This window comes from Rhinolophus sinicus, chromosome 8 (genome assembly GCF_057876585.1).
Source record: "Rhinolophus sinicus isolate RSI-liver-muscle chromosome 8, RSI-T2T, whole genome shotgun sequence".
Classification (NCBI taxonomy): Eukaryota; Metazoa; Chordata; class Mammalia; order Chiroptera; family Rhinolophidae; genus Rhinolophus; species Rhinolophus sinicus.
In genome coordinates this window covers 44,856,302-44,877,064 of record NC_142508.1, presented here as the reverse complement: position 1 = coordinate 44,877,064, position 20,763 = coordinate 44,856,302, and the positions used below count along the sequence as shown (strand labels likewise).

General features: G+C 51.4%; 2 protein-coding genes across 5 annotated transcripts; one reads left to right on the top strand and one right to left on the bottom strand.

Moving 5' to 3' along the window:
• The first annotated feature begins 946 nt into the window (after window positions 1-946).
• Window positions 947-4,809, top strand: TSLIG3C (tRNA splicing ligase complex subunit 3C). Of its 3 annotated transcripts, none has more exons than XM_019751337.3 (8): window positions 947-1,472; window positions 1,583-1,731; window positions 1,810-1,944; window positions 2,392-2,603; window positions 2,839-2,916; window positions 3,008-3,136; window positions 3,453-3,620; window positions 4,473-4,809. In XM_019751337.3, the coding sequence occupies exons 1-8, from the start codon at window positions 1,408-1,410 to the stop codon at window positions 4,614-4,616; spliced, it is 1,080 nt and encodes a 359-aa protein (XP_019606896.2). In that variant the 5' UTR covers window positions 947-1,407; the 3' UTR covers window positions 4,617-4,809. The 3 variants fall into 3 exon arrangements, with proteins under 3 accessions (XP_019606896.2, XP_019606897.2, XP_019606898.2); XM_019751338.3 differs by having other exon boundaries at window positions 948-1,472; window positions 3,008-3,124; window positions 3,450-3,620; XM_019751339.3 differs by having other exon boundaries at window positions 952-1,472; window positions 3,008-3,124.
• Window positions 4,810-5,859: 1,050 nt separating this feature from the next.
• Window positions 5,860-18,172, bottom strand: RASGRP4 (RAS guanyl releasing protein 4). 2 transcript variants are annotated; one of them, XM_074314390.2, is made up of 18 exons: window positions 17,596-17,675; window positions 17,393-17,451; window positions 15,607-15,791; window positions 15,095-15,200; window positions 14,898-14,960; window positions 14,171-14,302; window positions 13,906-14,059; window positions 12,521-12,694; window positions 11,261-11,377; window positions 10,201-10,476; window positions 8,553-8,633; window positions 8,369-8,473; window positions 8,116-8,234; window positions 7,870-8,014; window positions 7,008-7,044; window positions 6,773-6,904; window positions 6,555-6,667; window positions 5,860-6,073 (listed from the first exon to the last, which is right to left on the bottom strand). In XM_074314390.2, exons 3-18 carry the CDS (start codon window positions 15,686-15,688, stop codon window positions 6,017-6,019), a joined length of 1,893 nt encoding a protein of 630 aa, XP_074170491.1. In that variant the 5' UTR covers window positions 15,689-15,791; window positions 17,393-17,451; window positions 17,596-17,675; the 3' UTR covers window positions 5,860-6,016. The 2 variants fall into 2 exon arrangements, with proteins under 2 accessions (XP_074170491.1, XP_019606893.1); XM_019751334.3 differs by lacking the exons at window positions 17,393-17,451; window positions 17,596-17,675 and adding an exon at window positions 18,041-18,172.
• Between the last annotated feature and the right edge of the window lie 2,591 nt (window positions 18,173-20,763).

The following is a 20,763-nucleotide window of genomic DNA, read 5'->3' as shown; positions in this document are numbered from 1 at the left end:
GCTCCAGGTCCAGTTGCTGTTGCCAGTTGCAGGGGGCGCTGCCCACCATCCCTTGCGGGACTCGAGGAGTTGAACCTGCAACCTTGTGGTTGAGAGCCCACTGGCCCATGTGGGAATCGAACCAGAAGCCTTCGGAGTTAGGAGCATGGAGCTCTAACCGCCTGAGCCACCGGGCCGGCCCCGACTCAAAGGTTTTTGGCTTGAGCAATTTTTAATGTTTCATTAAGGTCAACAGATGTCCTCAGTACCCAGCCTTTGGGTAGACAAGACTGAGGAACCAGGTGAAGGACAGGCTCTGCCCCTGAGGAAATTCTGGCCTTTGTTGTTCCTTGAGGCTCAATGCCTTGCATACGCCTGCTCTCAGCAGAATTATCTAGGAACTACTAGAGACCAGAATAAGAGTCAGGAAGAGATTAAATCTGGAACAATTTTAACAGAGACAAAACAGTAATAGTAATAACAGTAATAGGTTAAGTGGTTAAAAACATGGACTTTGGGATGAGATCTGAATTTGAGTCCTGACCATGTACTCATCACTGTGACTTAGCCTCTCTGAGCCTCAGTTTTCTCCTGTTAAATGGGCATAAGATACTTAGCCCAGTGGCACACAGGAAATGCTCAATATATACTGTTATTCTTGAGTACCACCTGTGTCTACTAAGCACCTACATACAGGACTCTAATCCTCACAACTCCAACAGGTTAAGTACTATTATTAGCCCCATTATAGGATAGGAAGCAATTTGGAAGGGACACAGGTGGTGAGTGGTAGAGTCAAACCCTAACCCTTGTTGGCGCGACTCCTAGGGTGCAATCTCTTAATCACAACGGTATATTGCATCTGCTCCCTCTCTCAAAGGCCTGGGGAGGCAGAGGGGTGAATGCCCAAAAGGTGCATTGTGATCCATGAATAGAAGAGCCTCTGTTGGGGCGGTGTGAGGGTACACCGGGCTTTCTGGGTCCCTGACGTAATTCCAACCCTAAGTAAAAGGAGGAAACAAGTTTCTGGATTTGGAGCGGTGTTGGGAGAACACTTAGTCTAGGGTGCTTTAAGAAGAGAGGGCATCTGACGAAGGCTGAGAAAAGAAAACTGAAGGTGCTTCTACGTTGCAGCAGTAGCGACACCCGCTGGCTTGTCGCGGCAGCCGGGATTTACTGAACGCACGCTCTGGATGTACAGAACCCTAGGTTTTCCAGAGCCCTGACTGGTTACCCCAAGGGCGGCGTTCTAAGTTTCGGCAGGGCGAACCTGGGGCGGCTTCTGCCTCCTCCACCAATCGGGATGCCACAAGCCCTTCTTGAGAAGAGACTACTGGTCGGTTACGCGGGTGTGCGCACGCCGCTCCGGGGGCGGGACTTCCCTTCGGCCGGTAGGGGGCGCTCGGCTAGCCAAGAGGAGACGCTTTCATGGAGGGGGAGGAGGCCCGGGCGCGGGAGGGGGCCGCTGTGGCTCGGGACCTGCTGGCCCTGGGGTAAGGAGGGGCGGAGTATGGCTGGTGGAGGGGCAGGAAGAAACAGATTTGCCCTCAGAAATTCTTACTGACCTTCCCCGCCCCTTCTCGCTGCCTCGGCCCCGCCGCAGGTATGAGGGTTTCCCAGGGACGGCGGCGCTGGGCCCCTTGTGCCCAGACTTCAGGGCGCTGTGCGCGCGGCTGATGGCGGAGCTGGAGACTCTGGGTGCCCTGAAGCGGGAGCGAGAGGAGGGCGCGGAGGTGCTGAGCCTCAGCGATGGTAGGTGTGGAGTGGGAGGCCCGGAGGGGTGGAGCCCGCGTGCCGCCGCCGCGCCCTGACGCCTCCCTCCTCCCGCAGGCCCCAGCACCGAGGAGGAATTCCTGCGACAGTTGGCCAGCCTGCTGCGGGTGCTGCACTGCCCGGACCGCGCGCTCTGCGGCGGAGACTGCGCGACAGCGCTGCGGGAACCGGGGGCGTGCTTGCGCCTGCTGCGTGAGCCCGGGGCGGGCCTAGGCAGCGGAAGTGGGAGAGGCTTTAGTCTCTAGGGTGGGCAGGCTCAGCACATTGAAGTGGAACCAGGGTCTCCGAGGAGGCGTGGTCAGATGTTAAGTCCGGCGGGAGGGGCAGAGGTGGGTGGGGTCAGGATCTTGGGGCGGGCTTAAGAGTCTGAGGTGGGCGTGGTTAAAATTTTGATGGGAGGGTCTTGAAGCACAAGTGGGTTGGGTTAAGATGCTGGACCAGTGGTTCTCAAGTGGGCGGGGTCCGAAGTCCGAGTTGGGGTCTGGGTCTCGAAGTGGGTGGAGCTTATCCTGGAAATAGAGCCAGAGTTCTAGGTGCGCGGAACTAGAAATAAGGTTTTGAAGCCGCTGGAGCTTTTTGACCCCGGTGGGTGGGCTGGCAGCCCTCCTTAATTGCACTGCTCCCTTTCCCTACTTTTAGGCTTTCTCTGCACCGAGCTCCAGGCTGCCCGTCTCCTCCGCCTGCGTTCCTCGCTGGATCCCAGTCTGGCAGCACTGCCGCCTGGTGGAAAAGAGGCAGAGGAGGGAGCTGGCATGGTCCAGGAACTCATCCTTACCCTCCAAGCCCTAGGGCTGCCCAGACCCACTCCGGGGACGCCCGCCAGCCGGCTGCTGTGGGAGTTGCATGCCAAGGTAGAGAGCGGGAGTCCTCTCTGCTCCTGGGACACCCCACCTTCCTTGTAGGGGAAGATCTCTCTCTCTAAAAGCGGTTCTGAGAGGAGTGCCCCAGCCACTGCTTTTTTCCTAGAGCTGTGGCCACCATTCTTGATTGCGTGGCGTGGATCCTCAGGGCCAATGGGGAACTGTGGTCCACGGAGGGTCTTTAACAGTTTATGTCCAATCAGCCTCAGACTCCTTCTCCCATCAGATCTCAGAGCTACTGCCTTCCCTGCCTCCAGGGGCACTGCAGCCCCTCCTCAGCTACTCGCTGGACGCACCCAGATGGGTAAGACTGTATGGCTGTTTGCAAACAGTGTCTTCATCCAGAGATAGGAGTTAGGGGGGACTCCTGGCATGACCAAGACATTTCTCCCCAGGAAGCATTGGAGTCTCTGTGCCAAAGCCTGAGAGATCAGTACTGCTGCCGCCGCTGCCTTCTCCTCAAGCGCTTAGACCTCACAACATCTGCTTTCCACTGGAGTGATCGGGCAGAGGTGTGGGCAAAGGTCCCTGGCAGGAGCAGAGAGGCCCAGTGGTGGGAGCTACAGCTACAGAGAGGAGGAATGAGGGCCAAGAATATTACCCTCTTGCAGGTTCTGAAGCCCAGTGCATTGTAGAATCTTGTGAGGTTTGGGGCTCTAGAATCTCAGGGCCCCCAGGGCATTCTAGAATTTCCCAGCTCTGTGTTGGGAGTGTCTTCAGAGATATTTAGAAATGAGGGAAGTGAGGCCCTGAGTGGGGAAGAGATGCTTCCAAAATAAGAGATCCCATCTAGATTGCCTCTTGGCCACCTTCTGCATCTCTCCCTACTCTCGCTAGCAGGCCCAAGGGGAGGCTATGAAGGCAGTGCTGATCCCAGTTCGAGAGGCTCTGACCCCAGAATCAGATATCTCCATTGCACACATCCTGGCTGCCCGAGCTGACCTATCTCGTCTTGTCCCAGCCACGAGCAAGGCTGCCCGCCAAGGGACCTGCTGTGCCATCAACAAGGTGGGCACCTGGGAGTGGCGAGGGGGCCCAGCATCCTTGGCCTTTAAACTATCCTTTCAACCTCTGCCCTGGCCCAGCCTTGTCCTCTCCTGCCTGGGTTCCTGGTCTGTGGTCTCGTCACCTCTAATCCACCCTTTCCGTACGGCAGTTAGGATATTTCTAATTCAGAAATCTGACCATGTCTCTCCCTAGCTCAGAACTCTCCAGTGGCTGCCCAATGCCTTCAAAACAAAGTCCAACTGAGCCCCTGCCCACTTCTCCAGCTTTGGCTTAAAATCCTCCATCACCACCTCACCCTGTCTATTGTATTAGTGTTTAGCCATTTTGAAAGCAGAAACACCCAGTTTAAATGATTACGTATTTAGCCTTGTACCTCTCTGTTTAAATAATCTTATGTGAATGAGTATTAGGGAATACAGCCTAGCAAAGCAAAGAGTGAGGCAAGATTTAAAATATATGTATGTATACATATTTGCTTTAAGGGAATATAGTAAGTAAATAATACAGGTGATGCACAAGCGATGGATAGTTAGGGGAAAAAAACACTGGTTTGCTGGAAATGTTATAGAGTCCCAGTTATGGAATAGACAAAAGTTGAAGTGTCCTTGTTAATATTGGTGGGGACTTGGACCTCTGCCATCACTCTTCTAGTTCCCTCTTGCTGAGGCCTCTGGAACCCAGTTTGAAAGTTCCAGGCCTGTGTCTTCCACCAGTCCAGCATCCCCAGCCCCAACTGTACCCAGAATCAACATCTGCCCTTTCTTTTTCAACCTCACGCTGTTACCTTAGTTCTCTGGCCCCCTTGTCCAAGTTATTTTCTTTTTCTGAAACTCAAGTCTAATCCACTCTTAGGTGCTCATGGGCAACGTGCCAGATCGAGGGGGTCGCCCAAATGAGCTGGAGGCTCCCATGCCCACCTGGCAAAGCAGAAGAGAGGATGGAGGCGGGAGGAAAGCAGGCCGCCAGTACTGGGGCCGCAAGAAGAAGAAGAAGTAAAGGGGGACCGGTGGTTGAGACAGGGATCCCCTATGAGATGCTGACACCATTGATAATCTCGGGGATTCAGTTTGAGGGCTTCTCTTGGCACCTGGCAGCCAGGTCCCACATCCTGTTCCTGAGGCCCCAGATGTATTCTCCCTCATCCACCACTCAACACAAGGACCATGGAAAATAAATTTAATTTATGACAGCTGTAGGACCTGTCTCTGTGGGGGCCAGGTCAGGGGTGCTCGGGTTTTAGGAGGGGTAGGGGATCTCTGTCCCTTGGGTCCGAACAGGCCTCTGGTACTCTGACCCCCAAAGTCCTTTGCTCTTTAGCAACACATCTTTCCCTTCTTGTGGGCATGGGAATGAGACATGCAGGCATTGGATAAACATCAGTACCCACCATGTGCCAGCCCTGTTCTAGGCACTGGGGATACTGCAATGAAAGGTGCAGATACTGTAAACCCCTGCTCTCCTGGAGCTGACGGTTCTGGTGAGGAGGGGCAGACATTCAATAAGAGAAATTGGTAAAATGTATATTTTGCCAGATGGAGAAAGGACTTTGGAGTAAAATAAAGGCAGGAAGGCAGGATCAGGACCATGGGGAGACTGCAACTTTGAGTATGGTCAGGGGAGGCCTCAGTGAGGTGACACTTGAACTAAATCCCAAGGAGTCATGTGGGCCTCTGGGGAAGTGTTCCAGGCAGAGAGAACGACCAGAGCAAAGGCCCTGAGGTAGGAGTATTTTTGGCATGTTCAGCCATCCAGGCCAGTATAGCTGGAGCAGGATTAATGAGGGGTGGAGTGGTGGGAGGTGAGGTCAGAGAAGTGACAGGGGTACACTGAATGGAGTGGGCCAGTGGGGACTCTGGCTTTTACCCTGAGTGAGAGGGAGCCATGTGATCTGACTCAGGTGTTCTCACAGGCTCCCCAGTTCCACCCCTTTTCTAGCCGTCTCTGGAACCTGAGTTTGGAACTCTGCCCACCCTCGCCCCACCGGCTCCTGACTCACTCTGTTAGTATAGTACATTGGTCAGGAGCTTCTGTTTTAGAGGCAGACAGAAGACCTGGGTTTGAGTCCTGCCTCCAACACTTAGGAGTTCTGTTACTTTGGGCAAGCAGCTTAACCTCACTGACTCTGAGTTTCCTCATCTGTAAAATAGGGAGTTGGTGAGATAAGGCCTAAGTCTAAATACACCTAACAGGAGCTGCACAATTACTAAGTACAGAAAAAAGGAATACGACTAATAGTGACTCTGATGCAAAAGAAAATTACTTTCTTTCGGGGTACGATGCTTCAAGGAAAGCAGTACGAAGGAGGCGATGCCTTTGAGAGTTCTGCTGGAGACCCAATAACAGGACTTGGGACTGGTTGTTGGGGAGGGGAGTGAGGGAGGAGACCAAGGCGCCGTCTAGGAATTCAGCTTGGAGGACTGGGTAGGTGGCGAGGCTGTCGTTGGGAGGGGGACCTGGAAGGAGGAAGACATTGGGTGATGGGGGTCAGTGCACGACATCCAGGAGACGTTTCATTGGCAGGAACAGTGCCTCACCCAGACTTTTGTTAAGTGGATGAAGAACATCCCCTGTGGACTTTTTTTTTTTTAACCCAGTCTAATAGTCTTTGCCTTTGAATAGTGGAATTTGCTCCACTGACCTTTACTGTAGCTCCTGATATATTTGGCCTTACTCTTATCATCTGATTGTTTTGTTTTTCCCCCCTAAAATCCTGTTCTACTAGTGGCTACCCCTTTCTCCCCCTCAACATATTAAAATTTCCATTTTTCTAACAACATTAAAAATTAACCAGCATCTATACCCTCATACCCAAGCAGCTGAGGACTAGAGCACATTTTTACTTTCCTGTGCTTCCCCACATCTGTCTGTGTGCCTCAGGCAAGTGGGCCAGTCTCCCCTGTATCCAGTTGGGGGTAGGGGGTAGTTCCTCCTCACCGTCTCTGGATCCCAGGAAGGGTGTGGGGGCTCTGTCTGGGTCCAAGCGTGGCGAAGGTGGCACCCTGTCTCAGGTTCCAAGGAGAGTGTATAGGAGAGACTGTCCTCAGAGCCTGTGGGTGGGAGGGATGTGGGTATGATGGGAAGGGCCAAATGACCTTGGGATGAATCCCCATCCACCAAGCCCCTTTCCAGGAGTGCTACACCCTGGGTCTTACCACAGCTGGCATGGGATATTGGTGTGGGTGGCACGGGGGCTCCTGGGGGGCTCACATCACCCTTGGCCCCTGGCTTCTTACACTCCTCCTTCACTCGATCTCTGCAGTGTTTGTGGCAACACAGCCCACAGTCTGGGGGAAGGCAGCGGTTAGTGGCCAGGGTCCCAGTCCATGCCCCTGTTCTTTCAGCCTGCAGGACTTGGATACCCTCCCCGCTCACCGATGCCCCACTCACCCCGACAGCGGTAGCCTTGCTTGGTGACACCCCAGAGCTGGCAAGAGAAAGCAGAATAGGTTACCTAGGCTGGCGGAGGGAGGGCTGTGGATAGGGTGAGGGCTGTTTGGAAGTGTGGAAACCAGGTTTTGCAATGCTCAAGGCTAGAGGCTTATATGGGATCTGAGGATTAAAGGAATTTGGAAGTTCTGTCAAGTTTGGGGAGTCATTTAAGATACTAGAATTGGGTCAAATTTAAAATTAATAACGTGAATTGTATGAGCAGGGATTGTTGTCTATTGTGTATTCCTGCTGTGCCTCCCACCCCACACACCTTGAGCCACAACTGTGCTGGCACATAAGAGGGCTCAGTAACCATTTAGTGAAGGAAAAGCGAATTTGGGAAGTCGTCCGAGGTTTGTGAATTAGCCTTGGTTTAGAGATTGAGAGATTTGTCCATTATCCAGAGTTTGAGGATATGCTGAATTTGGAAAGTATCTAGGGTGTGAATTGTCTGGAGTCTAGAGACTTGGAGATTGATTCTGTTTGGAGGTAATCTACTCTTGTAGATTAATCTACTCTGTAGATTAAAGAGGGTTTTAATTATTTTCCATGTCTTGGCAGTTATCCAAGATGGAGGTCATCTGGGATTTGGGCATTAGCTAAACTTTGGAATTATCCAGGATGTAAAGACTATCCAGTGTTTAGGGTGTATATGAAATACGGGGATTATTTGAGGCTGAAGGATTTTCTGGAATGTGGCTTATCTGGGACTTGGGGACTGATTGTTCAGGGCAGGGCTGGCTTCTGAGCCTGGACGGTGAGGAGCTGGGACACTCCAGGGAAGATGGGCCTCAAGGATGATAGTGGGCTGAGTACTCACGAAGCCGTTGCAGCTGTCACAGAAGGTGGGCTTGCGGAAGGTGACCTCATGGAAGGTGTGTAGGAAGGCCAGGCCCAGCTTGGAGCAGATGGCACTGGCCCGGAGCAGGTACCCTGTCAGCTCCTCTCGGCTGAAGGAGCCACTCCTGGGGGCAGAGACCACACTTCAGCATGACCGGCCCAGACCCAAGAATCCTGGCAACCCCAGTATCCTCGTCTTTGGGGACCCAGGAGTCAGAGCACTTACCCCTGGCGGGGGGGTGGGTGAAGCCCATGGCAGGCGAAAGGGAAGCTGCCTGAGAGTCGCTCAAAATCCTCCTGAGAGATGGTTCCTCGACCTTCAGGGTCATAATTCTTGAACACAGACTTCGCAGGAGGATGGGAATGGAGAATAAGACCAAATAATAAGCCCCTCGGTCTTAGCTGGCCTCTTGCAGGTCAGTACTGTACAGATATTTTCCTTCCTAGCCCTCAGCATGAGGCCACCGTCCTCTCCTTACCTCCACCAGCTGTTCCACATGCCGACCCAAGGTGGCCCTGTCAGGCTTGGGCGTCACGCCAGGGGCCCATTCCACCACCAGCGGTGCTTTGAAGGGGGAAGGTGGCTGGGGCAGGGACAGAGGGGCACAATTAGTCAGGGCACAGACTTGGGCTGGTGGTCAGAGTTCAGGGGTCAGGTCTCACCAGACTCTTGGGACAGCGGGGCTCCCGGGTGTAGGAAAGCTCATAGATCTCGTCCTCCGTGTAGAAGAGATCCAGGGAAAGCTGGGGGTGGGCAGTGTGTTACAGACCCTCTATTTCCATCCATCTACCAACAGCCCACACCCTTCCTAGACCCCCACTTTCCTTCTCTTCCCAAAGACCCTCTTCTTTGGGGACCCCTAGGATCCTCTCTCCCACTGAATTCACTTTTTTTTTTTTTTTTAAATTCACTCTTCATACCACCTATCCCCTAGTCCAGATGTGCCATTTTCTCACCAAGGCTTCTTTTTTTTTTTTTTTGATCCTATTTAAAATCGCAAACCCTTGCTACTTTGTATGCCTTTTTCTGCCTTAATTTTCTCTATGATACTTATAATGTAAAAGACCATATGATTTACTTATTTGTTTTGTTTTATGGACTGTCTTCTCCACTAGTGTGCCTGACTCACAGTGGGTGCTCAATAAATATTTGGGCTGATGGACTTTTAGAGTCAACAGAGCATAGGGCCTTCAGCACCACTCAGGGAGGGGCAGCTTCATGGGCAGGCCCCACACTTAGAAGGGCCCCCACTTTGTTTAATGTCCTGCTGTCACCATCTTGAAATTCTTAGGAATTTGGAGCCCCACATTTGGGCCCTGAAAAGTATGTAGCTGGTCCTGTCTTAGGGTCTGAAAATCAACTTTTCAGTCTTAAACCACATGGTCCTCAGAATCCCAGTCTCTCTCGATTTATAGACCCTTAGAATATATATATATATATAATATATATAATATATAACAAACATTACAAATATATAGAATATATATACATACATATATATGTGTGTGTGTGTGTGTATATATATATATATATATATATATATATATATATATCTCCAGAACCCCACATTCTTGTCTTAACTCATAGTGTGGTGGTGCATATATGTTAACACACAGACTCTGAAGCTGGACTGCCTGGGTTCAGATCCAGGTTTTACTGCCGTGGGACCGTGAACAAGTGACCTCACCTCTGTGGGCCTCAGTTTCCCAATCTGTAGAATGGGCATAAGGGTTCCCACTTTGGGGTTGTGACGATGGAATGATGCTCTATAGATAGTGTTTAAAATATGGTGCCTGTCATAGAATAAGTGATCAGTAACTGTACTAGCTTTTTGCTTACATTCTGGGATACGTTAAAGCTTGAAATTTTGGGCTAGTGACATGAGAAGCTCAGAACCGTGGAATTCAGAAGTGTGAAAGTCCAACGCAATTCTGGAGCTCAGATCAAAGGATACTTGAGTTGCTAGGGGAATTGGGGGGAAATGCATCATTTATTAATATATAAAGCTCACTGTGTTCCAGATACTATTTTAAGTACTTTATGTGAATTATATTATTGATTCTTCTCAACCACTCTCTGAAGTGGGTCCTATTATTATTCTCATTTTGCAGATAAGGAAACTGAGGCCAAGGGGTTAAGTGACTTGCCCAAGGCCACATGGCTAGAAAAAAAACCCTAGAATCTCTGGTTTCAAAGCCCACGTATCCCAGCGCTCTTCTCTCCTGGTCCTGCAGCCCCTCCTCCAGCCCAGACCCTCCATCGCAGCACCCCAGGCCCAGCCTCTGGGAGCCCAGCTGGGCATCTGCTCACCGTGAGTAGATGCAGCAGGTCCTCATTGGCGCTGCAGGGGGGGTGCTGCTTCTGGAGGGCTGCCAGCTCCTGCAGCCGCAGGTAGAGGCTGTTGAGCTTGGGAATGTGTAGGCGGCCATCAGACAACCTGTAAGGCTGTGCCTCGTGCAGGGACACCAGGTCCTTGAGGTGCACACCCAGTACAGGCAGCCGGAAGCCTGTGCAGCCAGCCCAGGTGCGGCGGTAACAGGCGTAGTTGTTGTGGGCAGCGAGGAGCTCAGTCAGCTCCAGTAGGGCCTGTGTGGGAGGTCATGTTATGGGGGGGCATGTTACCAGGAAAACAGGTTCTGTTCCCTTAGCCCCCTGCAGGGCCATATCCTAGCAGCCTCTTGCATGGGCTTCTGAATCCCAGGGGCACAGTGCCACTTTGGATACTTCCCCAAGCCCCTCCATGTCCCATAGTGGCCTCAGCATCCCCCAAAATTGCTCTTCCTCTTGGGTCCCCAGGCTAGAGTGATTTTTCCAAAACCCAAATCTGATCATGGGTGCTGTCCTCATTCTCAAACACTCCCCAGCTCCCCAGTGCCCTCTGAATAAAGCCCAGACAACTCAGTTCAACTTGCAAGGCTCACTGGGATCTGCCCCTGGGCATCTGCTGCCTGATCTCCTGCCACATCCTGACCTCAGCCACACACCAGACTCATGAGTGACTCGCTGTCCCCAGGCATTCCCGGGACATCCCCACCCCATGCTCCTCCTGTGGTGGCTCAAATGTTGGCGTTCTTGGAAGTGTTGCTTTACTCCCCACCTGGACTGCAAGTTCTCTGCTAGCATCTCTCTCATTTGTTTCCCTTCAGTCCTGCTCTGGACCAGACACACAGAGAATAAGAAGGTCAGCATGAGGAGTGGGTTGAGGGAGAAAGCATGGGAGAGGAGGGAAGAGCCTCGGGGTCTGTTGGATTTGGAGGACCGAGGTCCCCAGGTCCCCCAAAGGCAGGGATGGAAGGGGTTGGGGAAAAGTATGTGTGCAGGGTCAGGATAGCTGACCGGTGGAAGTTTGGGGAGAGTAGTGGGACTTCACCTTGGTGCTGTCAGGGCTCAGGTGGGCGTGGGAGTCCTTGAGCCTGGAGATGGCACTATGACACAGGCCCCCTGTGACTGCCATCAGTGTGTTGAAATTCTGCAGCTGGTGGAGCCTCTAGGAAGGAAGGGCGATGCAGAGGTGGTGGGTATCACATGGAGTACAGGCAAGTTGGGGATTCAGATGACAGCATCCCAGTTGAAAGTATCCCAGATGAGTTGGGGTCTCAGGCATGTGTGGGTGTGGGCCAGTGTAGACATCAGACAGGTGAGATGTGTCAGGCAGGGGTGAGCCACAAGCAGATATGTAGGCATTACACAGAGGTCAGGCAGGTGATAGACTAATGTGAGGTCAAAAAAAAAAAAAAAGGGGAGTCAGACAAGTTTGGGGCATTGGGTAGGTTTCAGGACTAGACAGGTGTGTGTCAGACAGGTATGGGGGACTCAGACAGATTTCAGGGTGTCAGGCCCCTGGGGGTCCGACTGCTCTGAGAGTCAGACAGATGAAGGGATACCAGAAGGCCGAGCTCTAGGCAGGAGTTAGGAACAGAGGTGAATGGGGCCAGAGTGCTATGGAGGGGTCAGCTGGGCATCAGGGGGAATTGTCTTGCCCACCCCTTTTCCAAATTTGAAGGGTGCAGGTCGCTGGGGTCTAAAAGTGGAGCCAAGGAGGAGTGGAAGTTGCTCAGGCCAAGGAGACGCCCAGACTCTAGAACCGCAGGTCTAAGGAGCTGGGTAGGGGAAGCCAGGCGGTGGGAGGTGCCAGAGGAAGGGCTCTGCGAGGAAGTACTCAAAGGGGCGTGGCCAAGCTGGGGGAAGAAGGGCTTCCCTTTTCTCCAGAAGGGAGAGAAGTGCGGGGTTGGGATGAAGCTACTGTCCCGAAGGGACGGTTGGGGCCTAGGGATGGCGGATGACGTAAAGGTGAGGGGCATGAAAGAGATGCTTTCACTGCTCTGGGGATAGAATATTCAGGTTTAGGGCTTGAGAGACTGGGCCAGAAGGAACGTCGTCAACTGCCTCGTCCAGGACCAAGGGGTGGGCCCCGGGTGGGTTCTACGCGGGGGTTATCAAGGCCAAGGAAGAAGGGCCGACCTGTCCTTGTTGAAGAACTACAGGACTGAGGTCTAGGGGGCAGGGGCAGGGTAGGGCATGATGGACGGGGCGGGGCCAGGCCATGGTGACGTCACCCCCGGGATGCACAGCTTGAGGCTGGGGGTGGGCAAGCGCCCAGAAAGCAAGCAGAAAAGCTGACGGGCCTCACCTGTGCCACGTGGATGAACTTGTCAAGCACTTGTGCACGCTGCGCAGGGCCTGGACGGCTCAGCACCATAACCTGCACCCAGCGGGACACGCTGTTGCTGAGGCCTACGGATCCCTCTAGGGCCAGGCAGCCCCTCACGGAGCCCTGCAAAACGTAGTCCCGCAGGTCCTGGGGCTGGAGGTGAGGACGACATCAGGGCAGGCGGTGGCACTCAGGCCCTGCCACTCACAAGCCCATTCTTCTAGCAGTCACTCCCTCTGATGTCCTAGCCTGGCTGTCACATATCCCTCACATCACCATGGCCCTCTCCCATCTAAGAAGAAATGTTTAAATAAAGCCAGGCAGTCTTCTGAGCCCTTTATCATATTAATTTACTCCTAAATACTATATTATTCCCATTTTAGAGATGAGGTCATTGAGGCACAGAGAGAATAAATAATTTGCTAACAGGCGTGAGTCAGGGTGGGAACCCAGTCTATTGCTCTTAACGGTATACCTGAGTGGTATACAGTTAGCACAGGGAAGGATGCGAAGAGGACATGGAAGCAATTTCTATTTGTTCTGCTCAACAGGTCAACATTCCATACCCACATCCACTGCACTGTGTGTGTGTGTGTGTATACATACACACAATCAGGAAATTTTTACATTAAGAACCAGATCCCATCATGGGCATCACTTTGTAAAGTATATAAATGTCTAATCACTATGTTGTACACCTGAAACTAATGTATATCAACTGTAATTGAAAAAATTTTAAAAACAAAAGTATAGAACAAAACAAAACAAAAAAAAACACATCTCCACCTTCCCTTGAAATGATGATGACAACAGTTAACACATATATAGGTTGAAGCATACGAGATTACCATTTGGGTAGGTAAAATATGGCAAAATAATGGCAATTTCAAATGGTTCTACCAGGTAACATTTACTCTGGACCAGTCACTGGTCCTATTTTGAGCACTTACTATGTTCCAGGCATTGCGACATACAGTGGTACCTCGGTTTTCGAACATTTCAGAACTCGAACGGTCTTCCGGATTGGATTACGTTCGAAAACCGAGGTGCCACCGTATTAATTTAATTCTCCCAACCATCCAATCAAGTATTATGACCTCCATTTTACAAATAAGAAAACTGAGTCCTAGAGACGTTAAGCAACTAGTTCAGTTACACAGATAAGAAGGGGCTGATGGATTTGAACCCAGCGGCTCTGTGCTCAGCCAGCTTAACTCATTTTCCTGGACCTTCTAGCACCCAAATGTGAGAGTTTGAGATCCCTGCCTGAAGCCCATGCAGGAGTCCCTCTCAGTCTTGCCTGGCCCCAGCCAGGCCCCCCCCCCCTTCGCCCAGACCCTCACTGGAGAGAGGGAGGTCCTCACCGTGATAGCTTGGAAGGACCGGAACTCCAGGTAAGTGAGGTGCTGAGCCAGCTCCCCTGCCTCCAGGTGGTCGAAAAGCAAGGACACTTTGCACTTTTTGCCCAGGCCCGGGCTGCTTATGGAGGGCGGGGGGCCAGGGCCACCCGGACTCAGTCTAGCGGCAAAGAGGGGCAGGGTATTGGGGGTGCTCAGGATGGAAGACGTTGGGGTGTGGAGGGAAATGGCAGGGTGGGGGTGGGGAATGAAGGGGGAGGGGCTGACTCACAGGTTGGAGGAACCTCCCAGGCTCCTCTGGGCCGAGTTGCCCTCCTGCTTCACCTTGTCCCAGAAACGACCTATAACCTCTTCTAACTGGGGATCCTGGTGCACCATCTCAGGGTGTTGGGTCAGCCAGTATCTGAGGGTGGTTTAGAGATGGTGGGATGAGGCTGGGAGTGGGGGTGAGGTGGGGAAGGTCTCTAAAAGGGGTCTCTTGGTCTGAGAAATCTCTAGGTGCTGGGCTGGGGGATCGCTAGAAGGTCAGGGTTCAGAGAGGCACCAGGTTGGTGTGGTCTCTGGGATTAGCACTGGAGGCGTCTTAGCACAGGCTGGTGGATCCATGGGAAGTGGACTGGGAGGATCTCTTGGAAATGGAATTGCTAGGCAGCAGGATAGTGGGGGGAGGTCTCAGGAACTAAGCTGGGGACCTCTGGGGGTGAGATGTCTTAGGAGGTCCTAGAAGCTAGGTATGTGGGGGGTGGGGGTTTGGGGATCAGAACTGCAGGTATCGGCACCAGTTGGGAGAGGGTCTGTAGTGGGTGGTCGGGGGTGTTTAAGAGGTGAGAGTTCTAAGGAGCAGAACTGGGAGGGTCTTAGGGACCAAACCAAGGTGTCTCAAAGTGGGATTTGGAAGAAGGTTGGGTGGGTCTGTGGGGAGCTGCACTGGGGAGTCTCTGGGAAGTGTTTTAGGGGGACAGCAGGGAAAGCATCTTGGGTCATGTGAATAGCCCTACCTGACCAGGTGACAGATCTGCAGCCGCCTCAGCTCCTGCGTGTTTCCTGTGGCTTCCTGGTACTTGAGTTCTGGTTAAGGCTCTGATAGCCAGCATCCCAAACCTGCCTGCTCACCTTGTCCCCAGGTCTCAGACTCTCATGTCTCTGCCCTCTGCCCTCTGCCCTCCAACCACTGCTCATGGCCCTGGGAGGATATAAGGTCAGCAGACGGTCAGCAAGGTGGGCGGAAGGCAACACCCAACTGTGCATGGCCAACACCATGTTGAGAATGTGGTCCCCGCGGCGCAGGCTGCCAGCCGAGTCTGCAGGTGAGAGAAGGGGACTCTGTTAGAATGTCCCCTGGGCAATGGGCTGCACAGTCTCCAGAGCCAGTTGGACCATCTGGTTCAAACCCCAATTCTACTTTTGACTCCTTGCATGAACTTGGGCAAGCAACTTGGCCTCCTTGTGCCTCAGTTTCCTGGTCTGTACCGTGCAGAAACACGCACAGTGCCTGGCAAGTCAGGTTGAAGATGGAAATATCATCAGCTCTCCTCCCACTCCGCATCTCAGGAAAGAGAAGCACAGGTGTCTCTCTTAGCTCTAATGTAGTGATTGAAATTCGTTCCCCACACCCTATTTTATACCCTCTAAAACAGGCCTAGAGAAAGGTGAGTGCTTGGCCCAACCTTAGGATTGGGGAGGCTGGCCAGGGAGGAGGACACTCACCAAAGGACTGAATACATTTCTCCAGAAGCTCATCTTCACTGCAGCCACCCTCGTTCAGCATGTCCAGAGCCATAGAAGCCATGACCTTGCTGATTTCCCGGGGGGTGGGGCATGTCTTGTGGCGGCGGGCCTGTCGGGGACGGCCCCGCCCTCCTGTCTTCCCCTGGCATTCCTGGTGGGATTTCCTGTGGGCACACACACCCCCACCCAGGGACTCATGAGAACCCCTTCAAGCAGCCCCCAGAATTCTTCTTGACCCCAAAGCCCCAAGGCATTATGAGAGAAGCTTCCTAAGGACAAAGCCCCAAGGTTTCTCCCATGGAATCATGGAAGAAAAACCCAGGAGTATTCCAGATCATGGGAGTCTTCTCCTATAGATAAACTCCAAGAGTTATTCCTGTCTCCTTCAGGGAATTGGGAAAAGACTCTTAAGAAGACTCTGAATCCCCCCAGAGAATCATGGGAAATGACCCCAGGACTGCAGAGGACCCTCCAGGGACTCATAAAAACTTTCTACTCCAGAAAGCTGTGGGCATTGCCCACAAATTTCCCTTGAATGTACAGTCCCAAGACATCATGGGAGAGACTTCCTCTTGGCAGACCCCTGGGATTACTCCTGATCTCAGCAGGGAATCATTAGGGAAGGACCCAGAATCATTCCTGTCCTCCCCAGGGGGAATCATGGGAGATTCTGCCTTCAGGAAGACTCAGAATTCCCCTTTGTTCTCCAAGGCATGCACAGACCTCAGGAGAACAGCAGACTCCTGAGACTCCACCTCTCCCTCCAGCCCCACGTTGACCCCTCCCCCAAGGCAGCCCTTCTGCAGGACCTGAGTCTTAGCCTCCCACCTTAGTCCCTAGATTTGGAACCCAGAGAGATGTGGGTGCAACATGACCTCACCAGGGCTCTTCAGAACTGGGAGGGGTCCCTGGGGCTGAGGCAGCTTCAAGGGAAGTTTAAAAATGACCCTCACTCTGCCTCGTGCCTCCCTAAAATTCATGTTCAAGCTGGGGAAAGAGGGTAATGGCGAGACAGGGATGGTGCAGGAAGGAGGGAGAAAATTCCAGGCAGAACCCTGGCTTCCACAAATCAGACAAATGGGGTTGGAGAAATGTATACTGGCTGTGTGACTGTGTTAGTCACTTCATATCTCTGGGCCTCAGTTTCCTCATATGAAAAACGAGAGTCATCCTTGGACATAGCCCAGGAATCTATTACGAACTTTCAATGCCTTGATCTTCAGAAGTGCTAAGGGACTTAGTTTGCTCAGGCTGTTAAGTGGCCAGAGATGGGAAAGTTGAACTTTCCTGAGATGTAGAGAGAGAAAGTGATGGAGCAGACTAAAGCCAGGCCGGGGAAATGGGGGTGAAACCAGAAATCAGGAGACCCTGAGAGTAAGAGCACTGCCACGTTCCTGGGGGATCAGTATTGAAAGTTGTTGAGCAACAGTGGGTATTGATTCTGTCCCGAATATGTCCTGGTTAGAGGGTTAGATCAGTGACTCTCAAAGTATGATCCCCAACCAATACCAACAGGATCACCTGGGAACTTGACTTAATACAAGTTCTCAGGCCCAACCTCAGACCTGAAGAATCAGTAACTTTGGGGGTGAGCCCAGCAAGCTGTGTTTTACAAGCCCTCCAGGTGGTTCTGATGTGTACTCCAGCTCAAGAACCACTGGTCTAGACTGTCTCACTGAGGACTTACATGCCTCTCCGAGAAGGGACTATGATTATTCTACTGACAGAAGAAGAAACTGAGGCAAAGAGCAGTTAGGTGACTTACCTAAGGTTACACAGCCAGAAAATGAGGTAGCCAGGTCTCCACCACTAAACTGCTGGATACTATGGGGAGGGGACCCCTTTCCATCAGAGACATGCTGGAGGAGACTGGGGGAGCTGCCCAGGCTAGGGACCCAGGCACTATCACCCCTGTGAGGACAGGAGGTCCCATTTGCCCAAGTGATAGAAGCCCACTCCAGAACCTACCTGCTGGCACAGCCAGGCGATAGGCCCTTTCCTGCAAACCGTCTGCCCCCTGGAGCAGCAAGAAGTGGTTTAAGAGGCAGGGGAGCCGCTCGCCTTGGGGCGGGGGCAGTGAGCAACTGTGATGGGGAATCAGGAAGACCCCAGGGAGGACAAAGCACCCAGCCTGTGGAGCTAGGATGGGGGCAGGGTGGGGGAGAAGGGGATTCAGAGCCGCTCCAACTCCAGAGAGAGTGAGGACAGGACACAGGCGCTCATACAAACAGCCCCAGCCTCACCGGCTCTGGATTCGCTGAAGCATCTTTCCACCTGGAGCCCCCGGCTCCGGCCCCTGCTGCCAGAGGAGCCCCACACCCTACCCGCCTACTTAGTACCTCCCAACCCTCCCACGCAGCTTGAGGCCCAAGGGTTTGGGGCGCTCCAGTCTCTTTGGGTAGGGTCCTCTCACCTCTTGCTGTCTTTCCTGTTCATGCTTCCTGGGGGTGGGGGCGTGGAGGGGATTTTGCAAGAGTCTTGCTCAGCTCCTCCCACCTCATCTATGCTCCAGCTTCTTAGCCCCTTGGGAGCTGGGGCCTCCTCAGCTGGGAAGGAAAGAGGAACTGCCCCTCCCCACCCAGCCCCAGGCCAGGGGGAAGGAAGAGGCTGGGGAGAGACCAAAGGTCCTCCTCCCCCCACATGGGGATCCCTTCAGGCTGAGGTTTCCGGTGCCGCTGGCCCCCACCCCCAGTCGCCCAGCGGGCTCGCTCTCTATCTCCCCTATCTTTCTGTCTCTAGACCCGTGATTCTCTGTTCTGTCATTTTCATACTTCAACAAAAACAGGTTTTTTTCAAGTAGGCCTTATATGACACATTTATGTAAAAACACACTCAAAAGAGAAGTCTATGTTTCTATAAGGACATATTCATGTATATAATGCACAAAGATTTGAATGGAAAGTTACAAGACATAATATTTTGTATATTTCTTCCTATGTTTCTTTTATTCCTAGTTTAGTCTCAATAATACCATTTGTACCCCGGAAAACGTTTTCACTTTATTTGATTGTAACAAAAACTTATGTAGCGCCTGTTGTGTACCACAGACTTCTAAGGGCTTTTAAAATATTAACTAATTTAATCCTCACGCAATCTTAAGGACTGTAATCTTATTATGAAACATTCAAAATGGAAGTAAACCCTCTGAGAGACCGCCCTCCATCACACTGTACCCTTTAGGCAGGTGTGACCAATATCACATATCCACTGGGTTTTATCTGGTCTGTTGGCTGCGCATTTGTTTAGGTACATGAACACACAGATTTGGAGTATGTGTGTTTTTTTCTTTTGCCTCAATGTGTCATGCTTAACGTATTTTTTTAATTGAAATACAAGAAAGAGCACAAATCGTACGTGTTTAGGTTGGTGAATTGTGACAAACGAGCATATCCATGTGACATTCACACAAATCAAGAAACAACATTCCCCATCAGTCACCAAACTCTTCGAGCCCCTTCCCAGAGGTACCTCCCAAAACATAACCACCAGACTGATTTCTAGCAGAGTAGTTTTGCCCGGTTTTGAGCTGTATATAAATGGAATAATTTATTGTGTTTGGCTTCTTCTGTTCAATGCCATGTCTTTCTGATTCTTCCATGTAATTACATTTGGCTGTAGTTTATTTCTTTTTGTTGCTGTATAAACCGATTTTCCTGTGATAGGCATTTGATTTGTTTCCATTTGGAAGCTGTTGTGAATATTGCTGCTGTGAACATTCTAGCACCTTTCTTCTGGTGAACATTTAGTGAGTGATTCGATAGGGTAGATACCCAGGAGTAGAATAAATGGGTCACAGCGATTCACATGATTCTGCCAAACCTAGTATATTAGTCAATTCAACCAAAGCTCTCTTAGCAGTATGTTTTTGCTCCTTTCTTTTTCTCACTAAATGAAGTCATCGTGGATGTTTTTTCACAACAGAACATTTAGACAAGCGCAGAGCCCATTCTCTTTAGCTTTTCCATGATGTGACATACTATATAGTTTCAGACCCCCTCTCTGCATCTCTTTTTCTTCTTCTTTTCCATTTTCTCTCCCCTGGTCTCAAGCTGTGCTCTCCATGACGTGCTGTCTGTCTGTCTCTTAGCCCATGTCCTCAGCACCTGCATCTCATGAGGTGATGGACCGCTCCTGGCTGGGCGGAGCTTGTAGCGTGAGAGTGTCTCCAAGCCCCCAGGACTCAGAGAAGCCTCACGGAGGAAGGGAGGTCAGAAAAGGTCCTGGCATTGGTGTATTTGCCGCCCTCAAGGCCTGCGGGGATGGTCAGCACCAACAATAACAAAGGAAAACCACAAAGGAAAAGATTTCTGAAGCAACCACAAAAACTCAAATGGCATAAAAAGGGTGTATTTGATAATATTCAAATAAGAATTTATTTTAACGAGGACACCATGGGACAAATATCAGATGACAGAGCAGGGAAAAGGATTTACAATGTCTAAAATCAATGAGACATTTCTATCTAGAATGTAAATGGAACAGCTGCAAATCAGCAAGAAAAAAAGACAGCAACTCTGATAGAAAAATGGGCAAAGAGCAGGTGACAAGGAAATGCAAAACTCTGACAGGCATCTGAGAAGATGCTAGAAATGATTGGGAACTGATCAGGGAAGGGCAAATTAAAACAACAGTGAGTCATCCAACAGTGAGTCTGGCAAGAGGTTGGAAAATGCCAAGTGGAGGTTGGGGATGTGAGGACCTGGGGATCCTCACACATTGATAGTGGGCAGCCATTCTCCAGGGGCTACTTGGCACCACTTAGTCAAATTAAGTGTGGCATGGAGCTGTCACCCAGCAGTTAGCTCTTGGGTGTGCAGACCAAGACATCCTTCCTTAGTTCCATAAGGGGACATATACAAGGATATTCACTGTAACATTATTGCCAGGGAGCTGCGGGCAGCCTGGGTGTCCACCCCCAGAGGAGAGGGTAGCTAAACAGAGAGGGACAGGTCCCAGGGAGTTCTTGCAAGCCCCCCAGACACAGCCCAGGGCCCACAGAGCAACATGAGCAGGTCTTAAAATACATGATGACTGACAAAAAAAGAGAAACACTATTAATAGCTTATGATATAATGCATAATGACACCAAATAATTTTATATATAAAATTCTAAGGAAAAACAATATTTAATATATA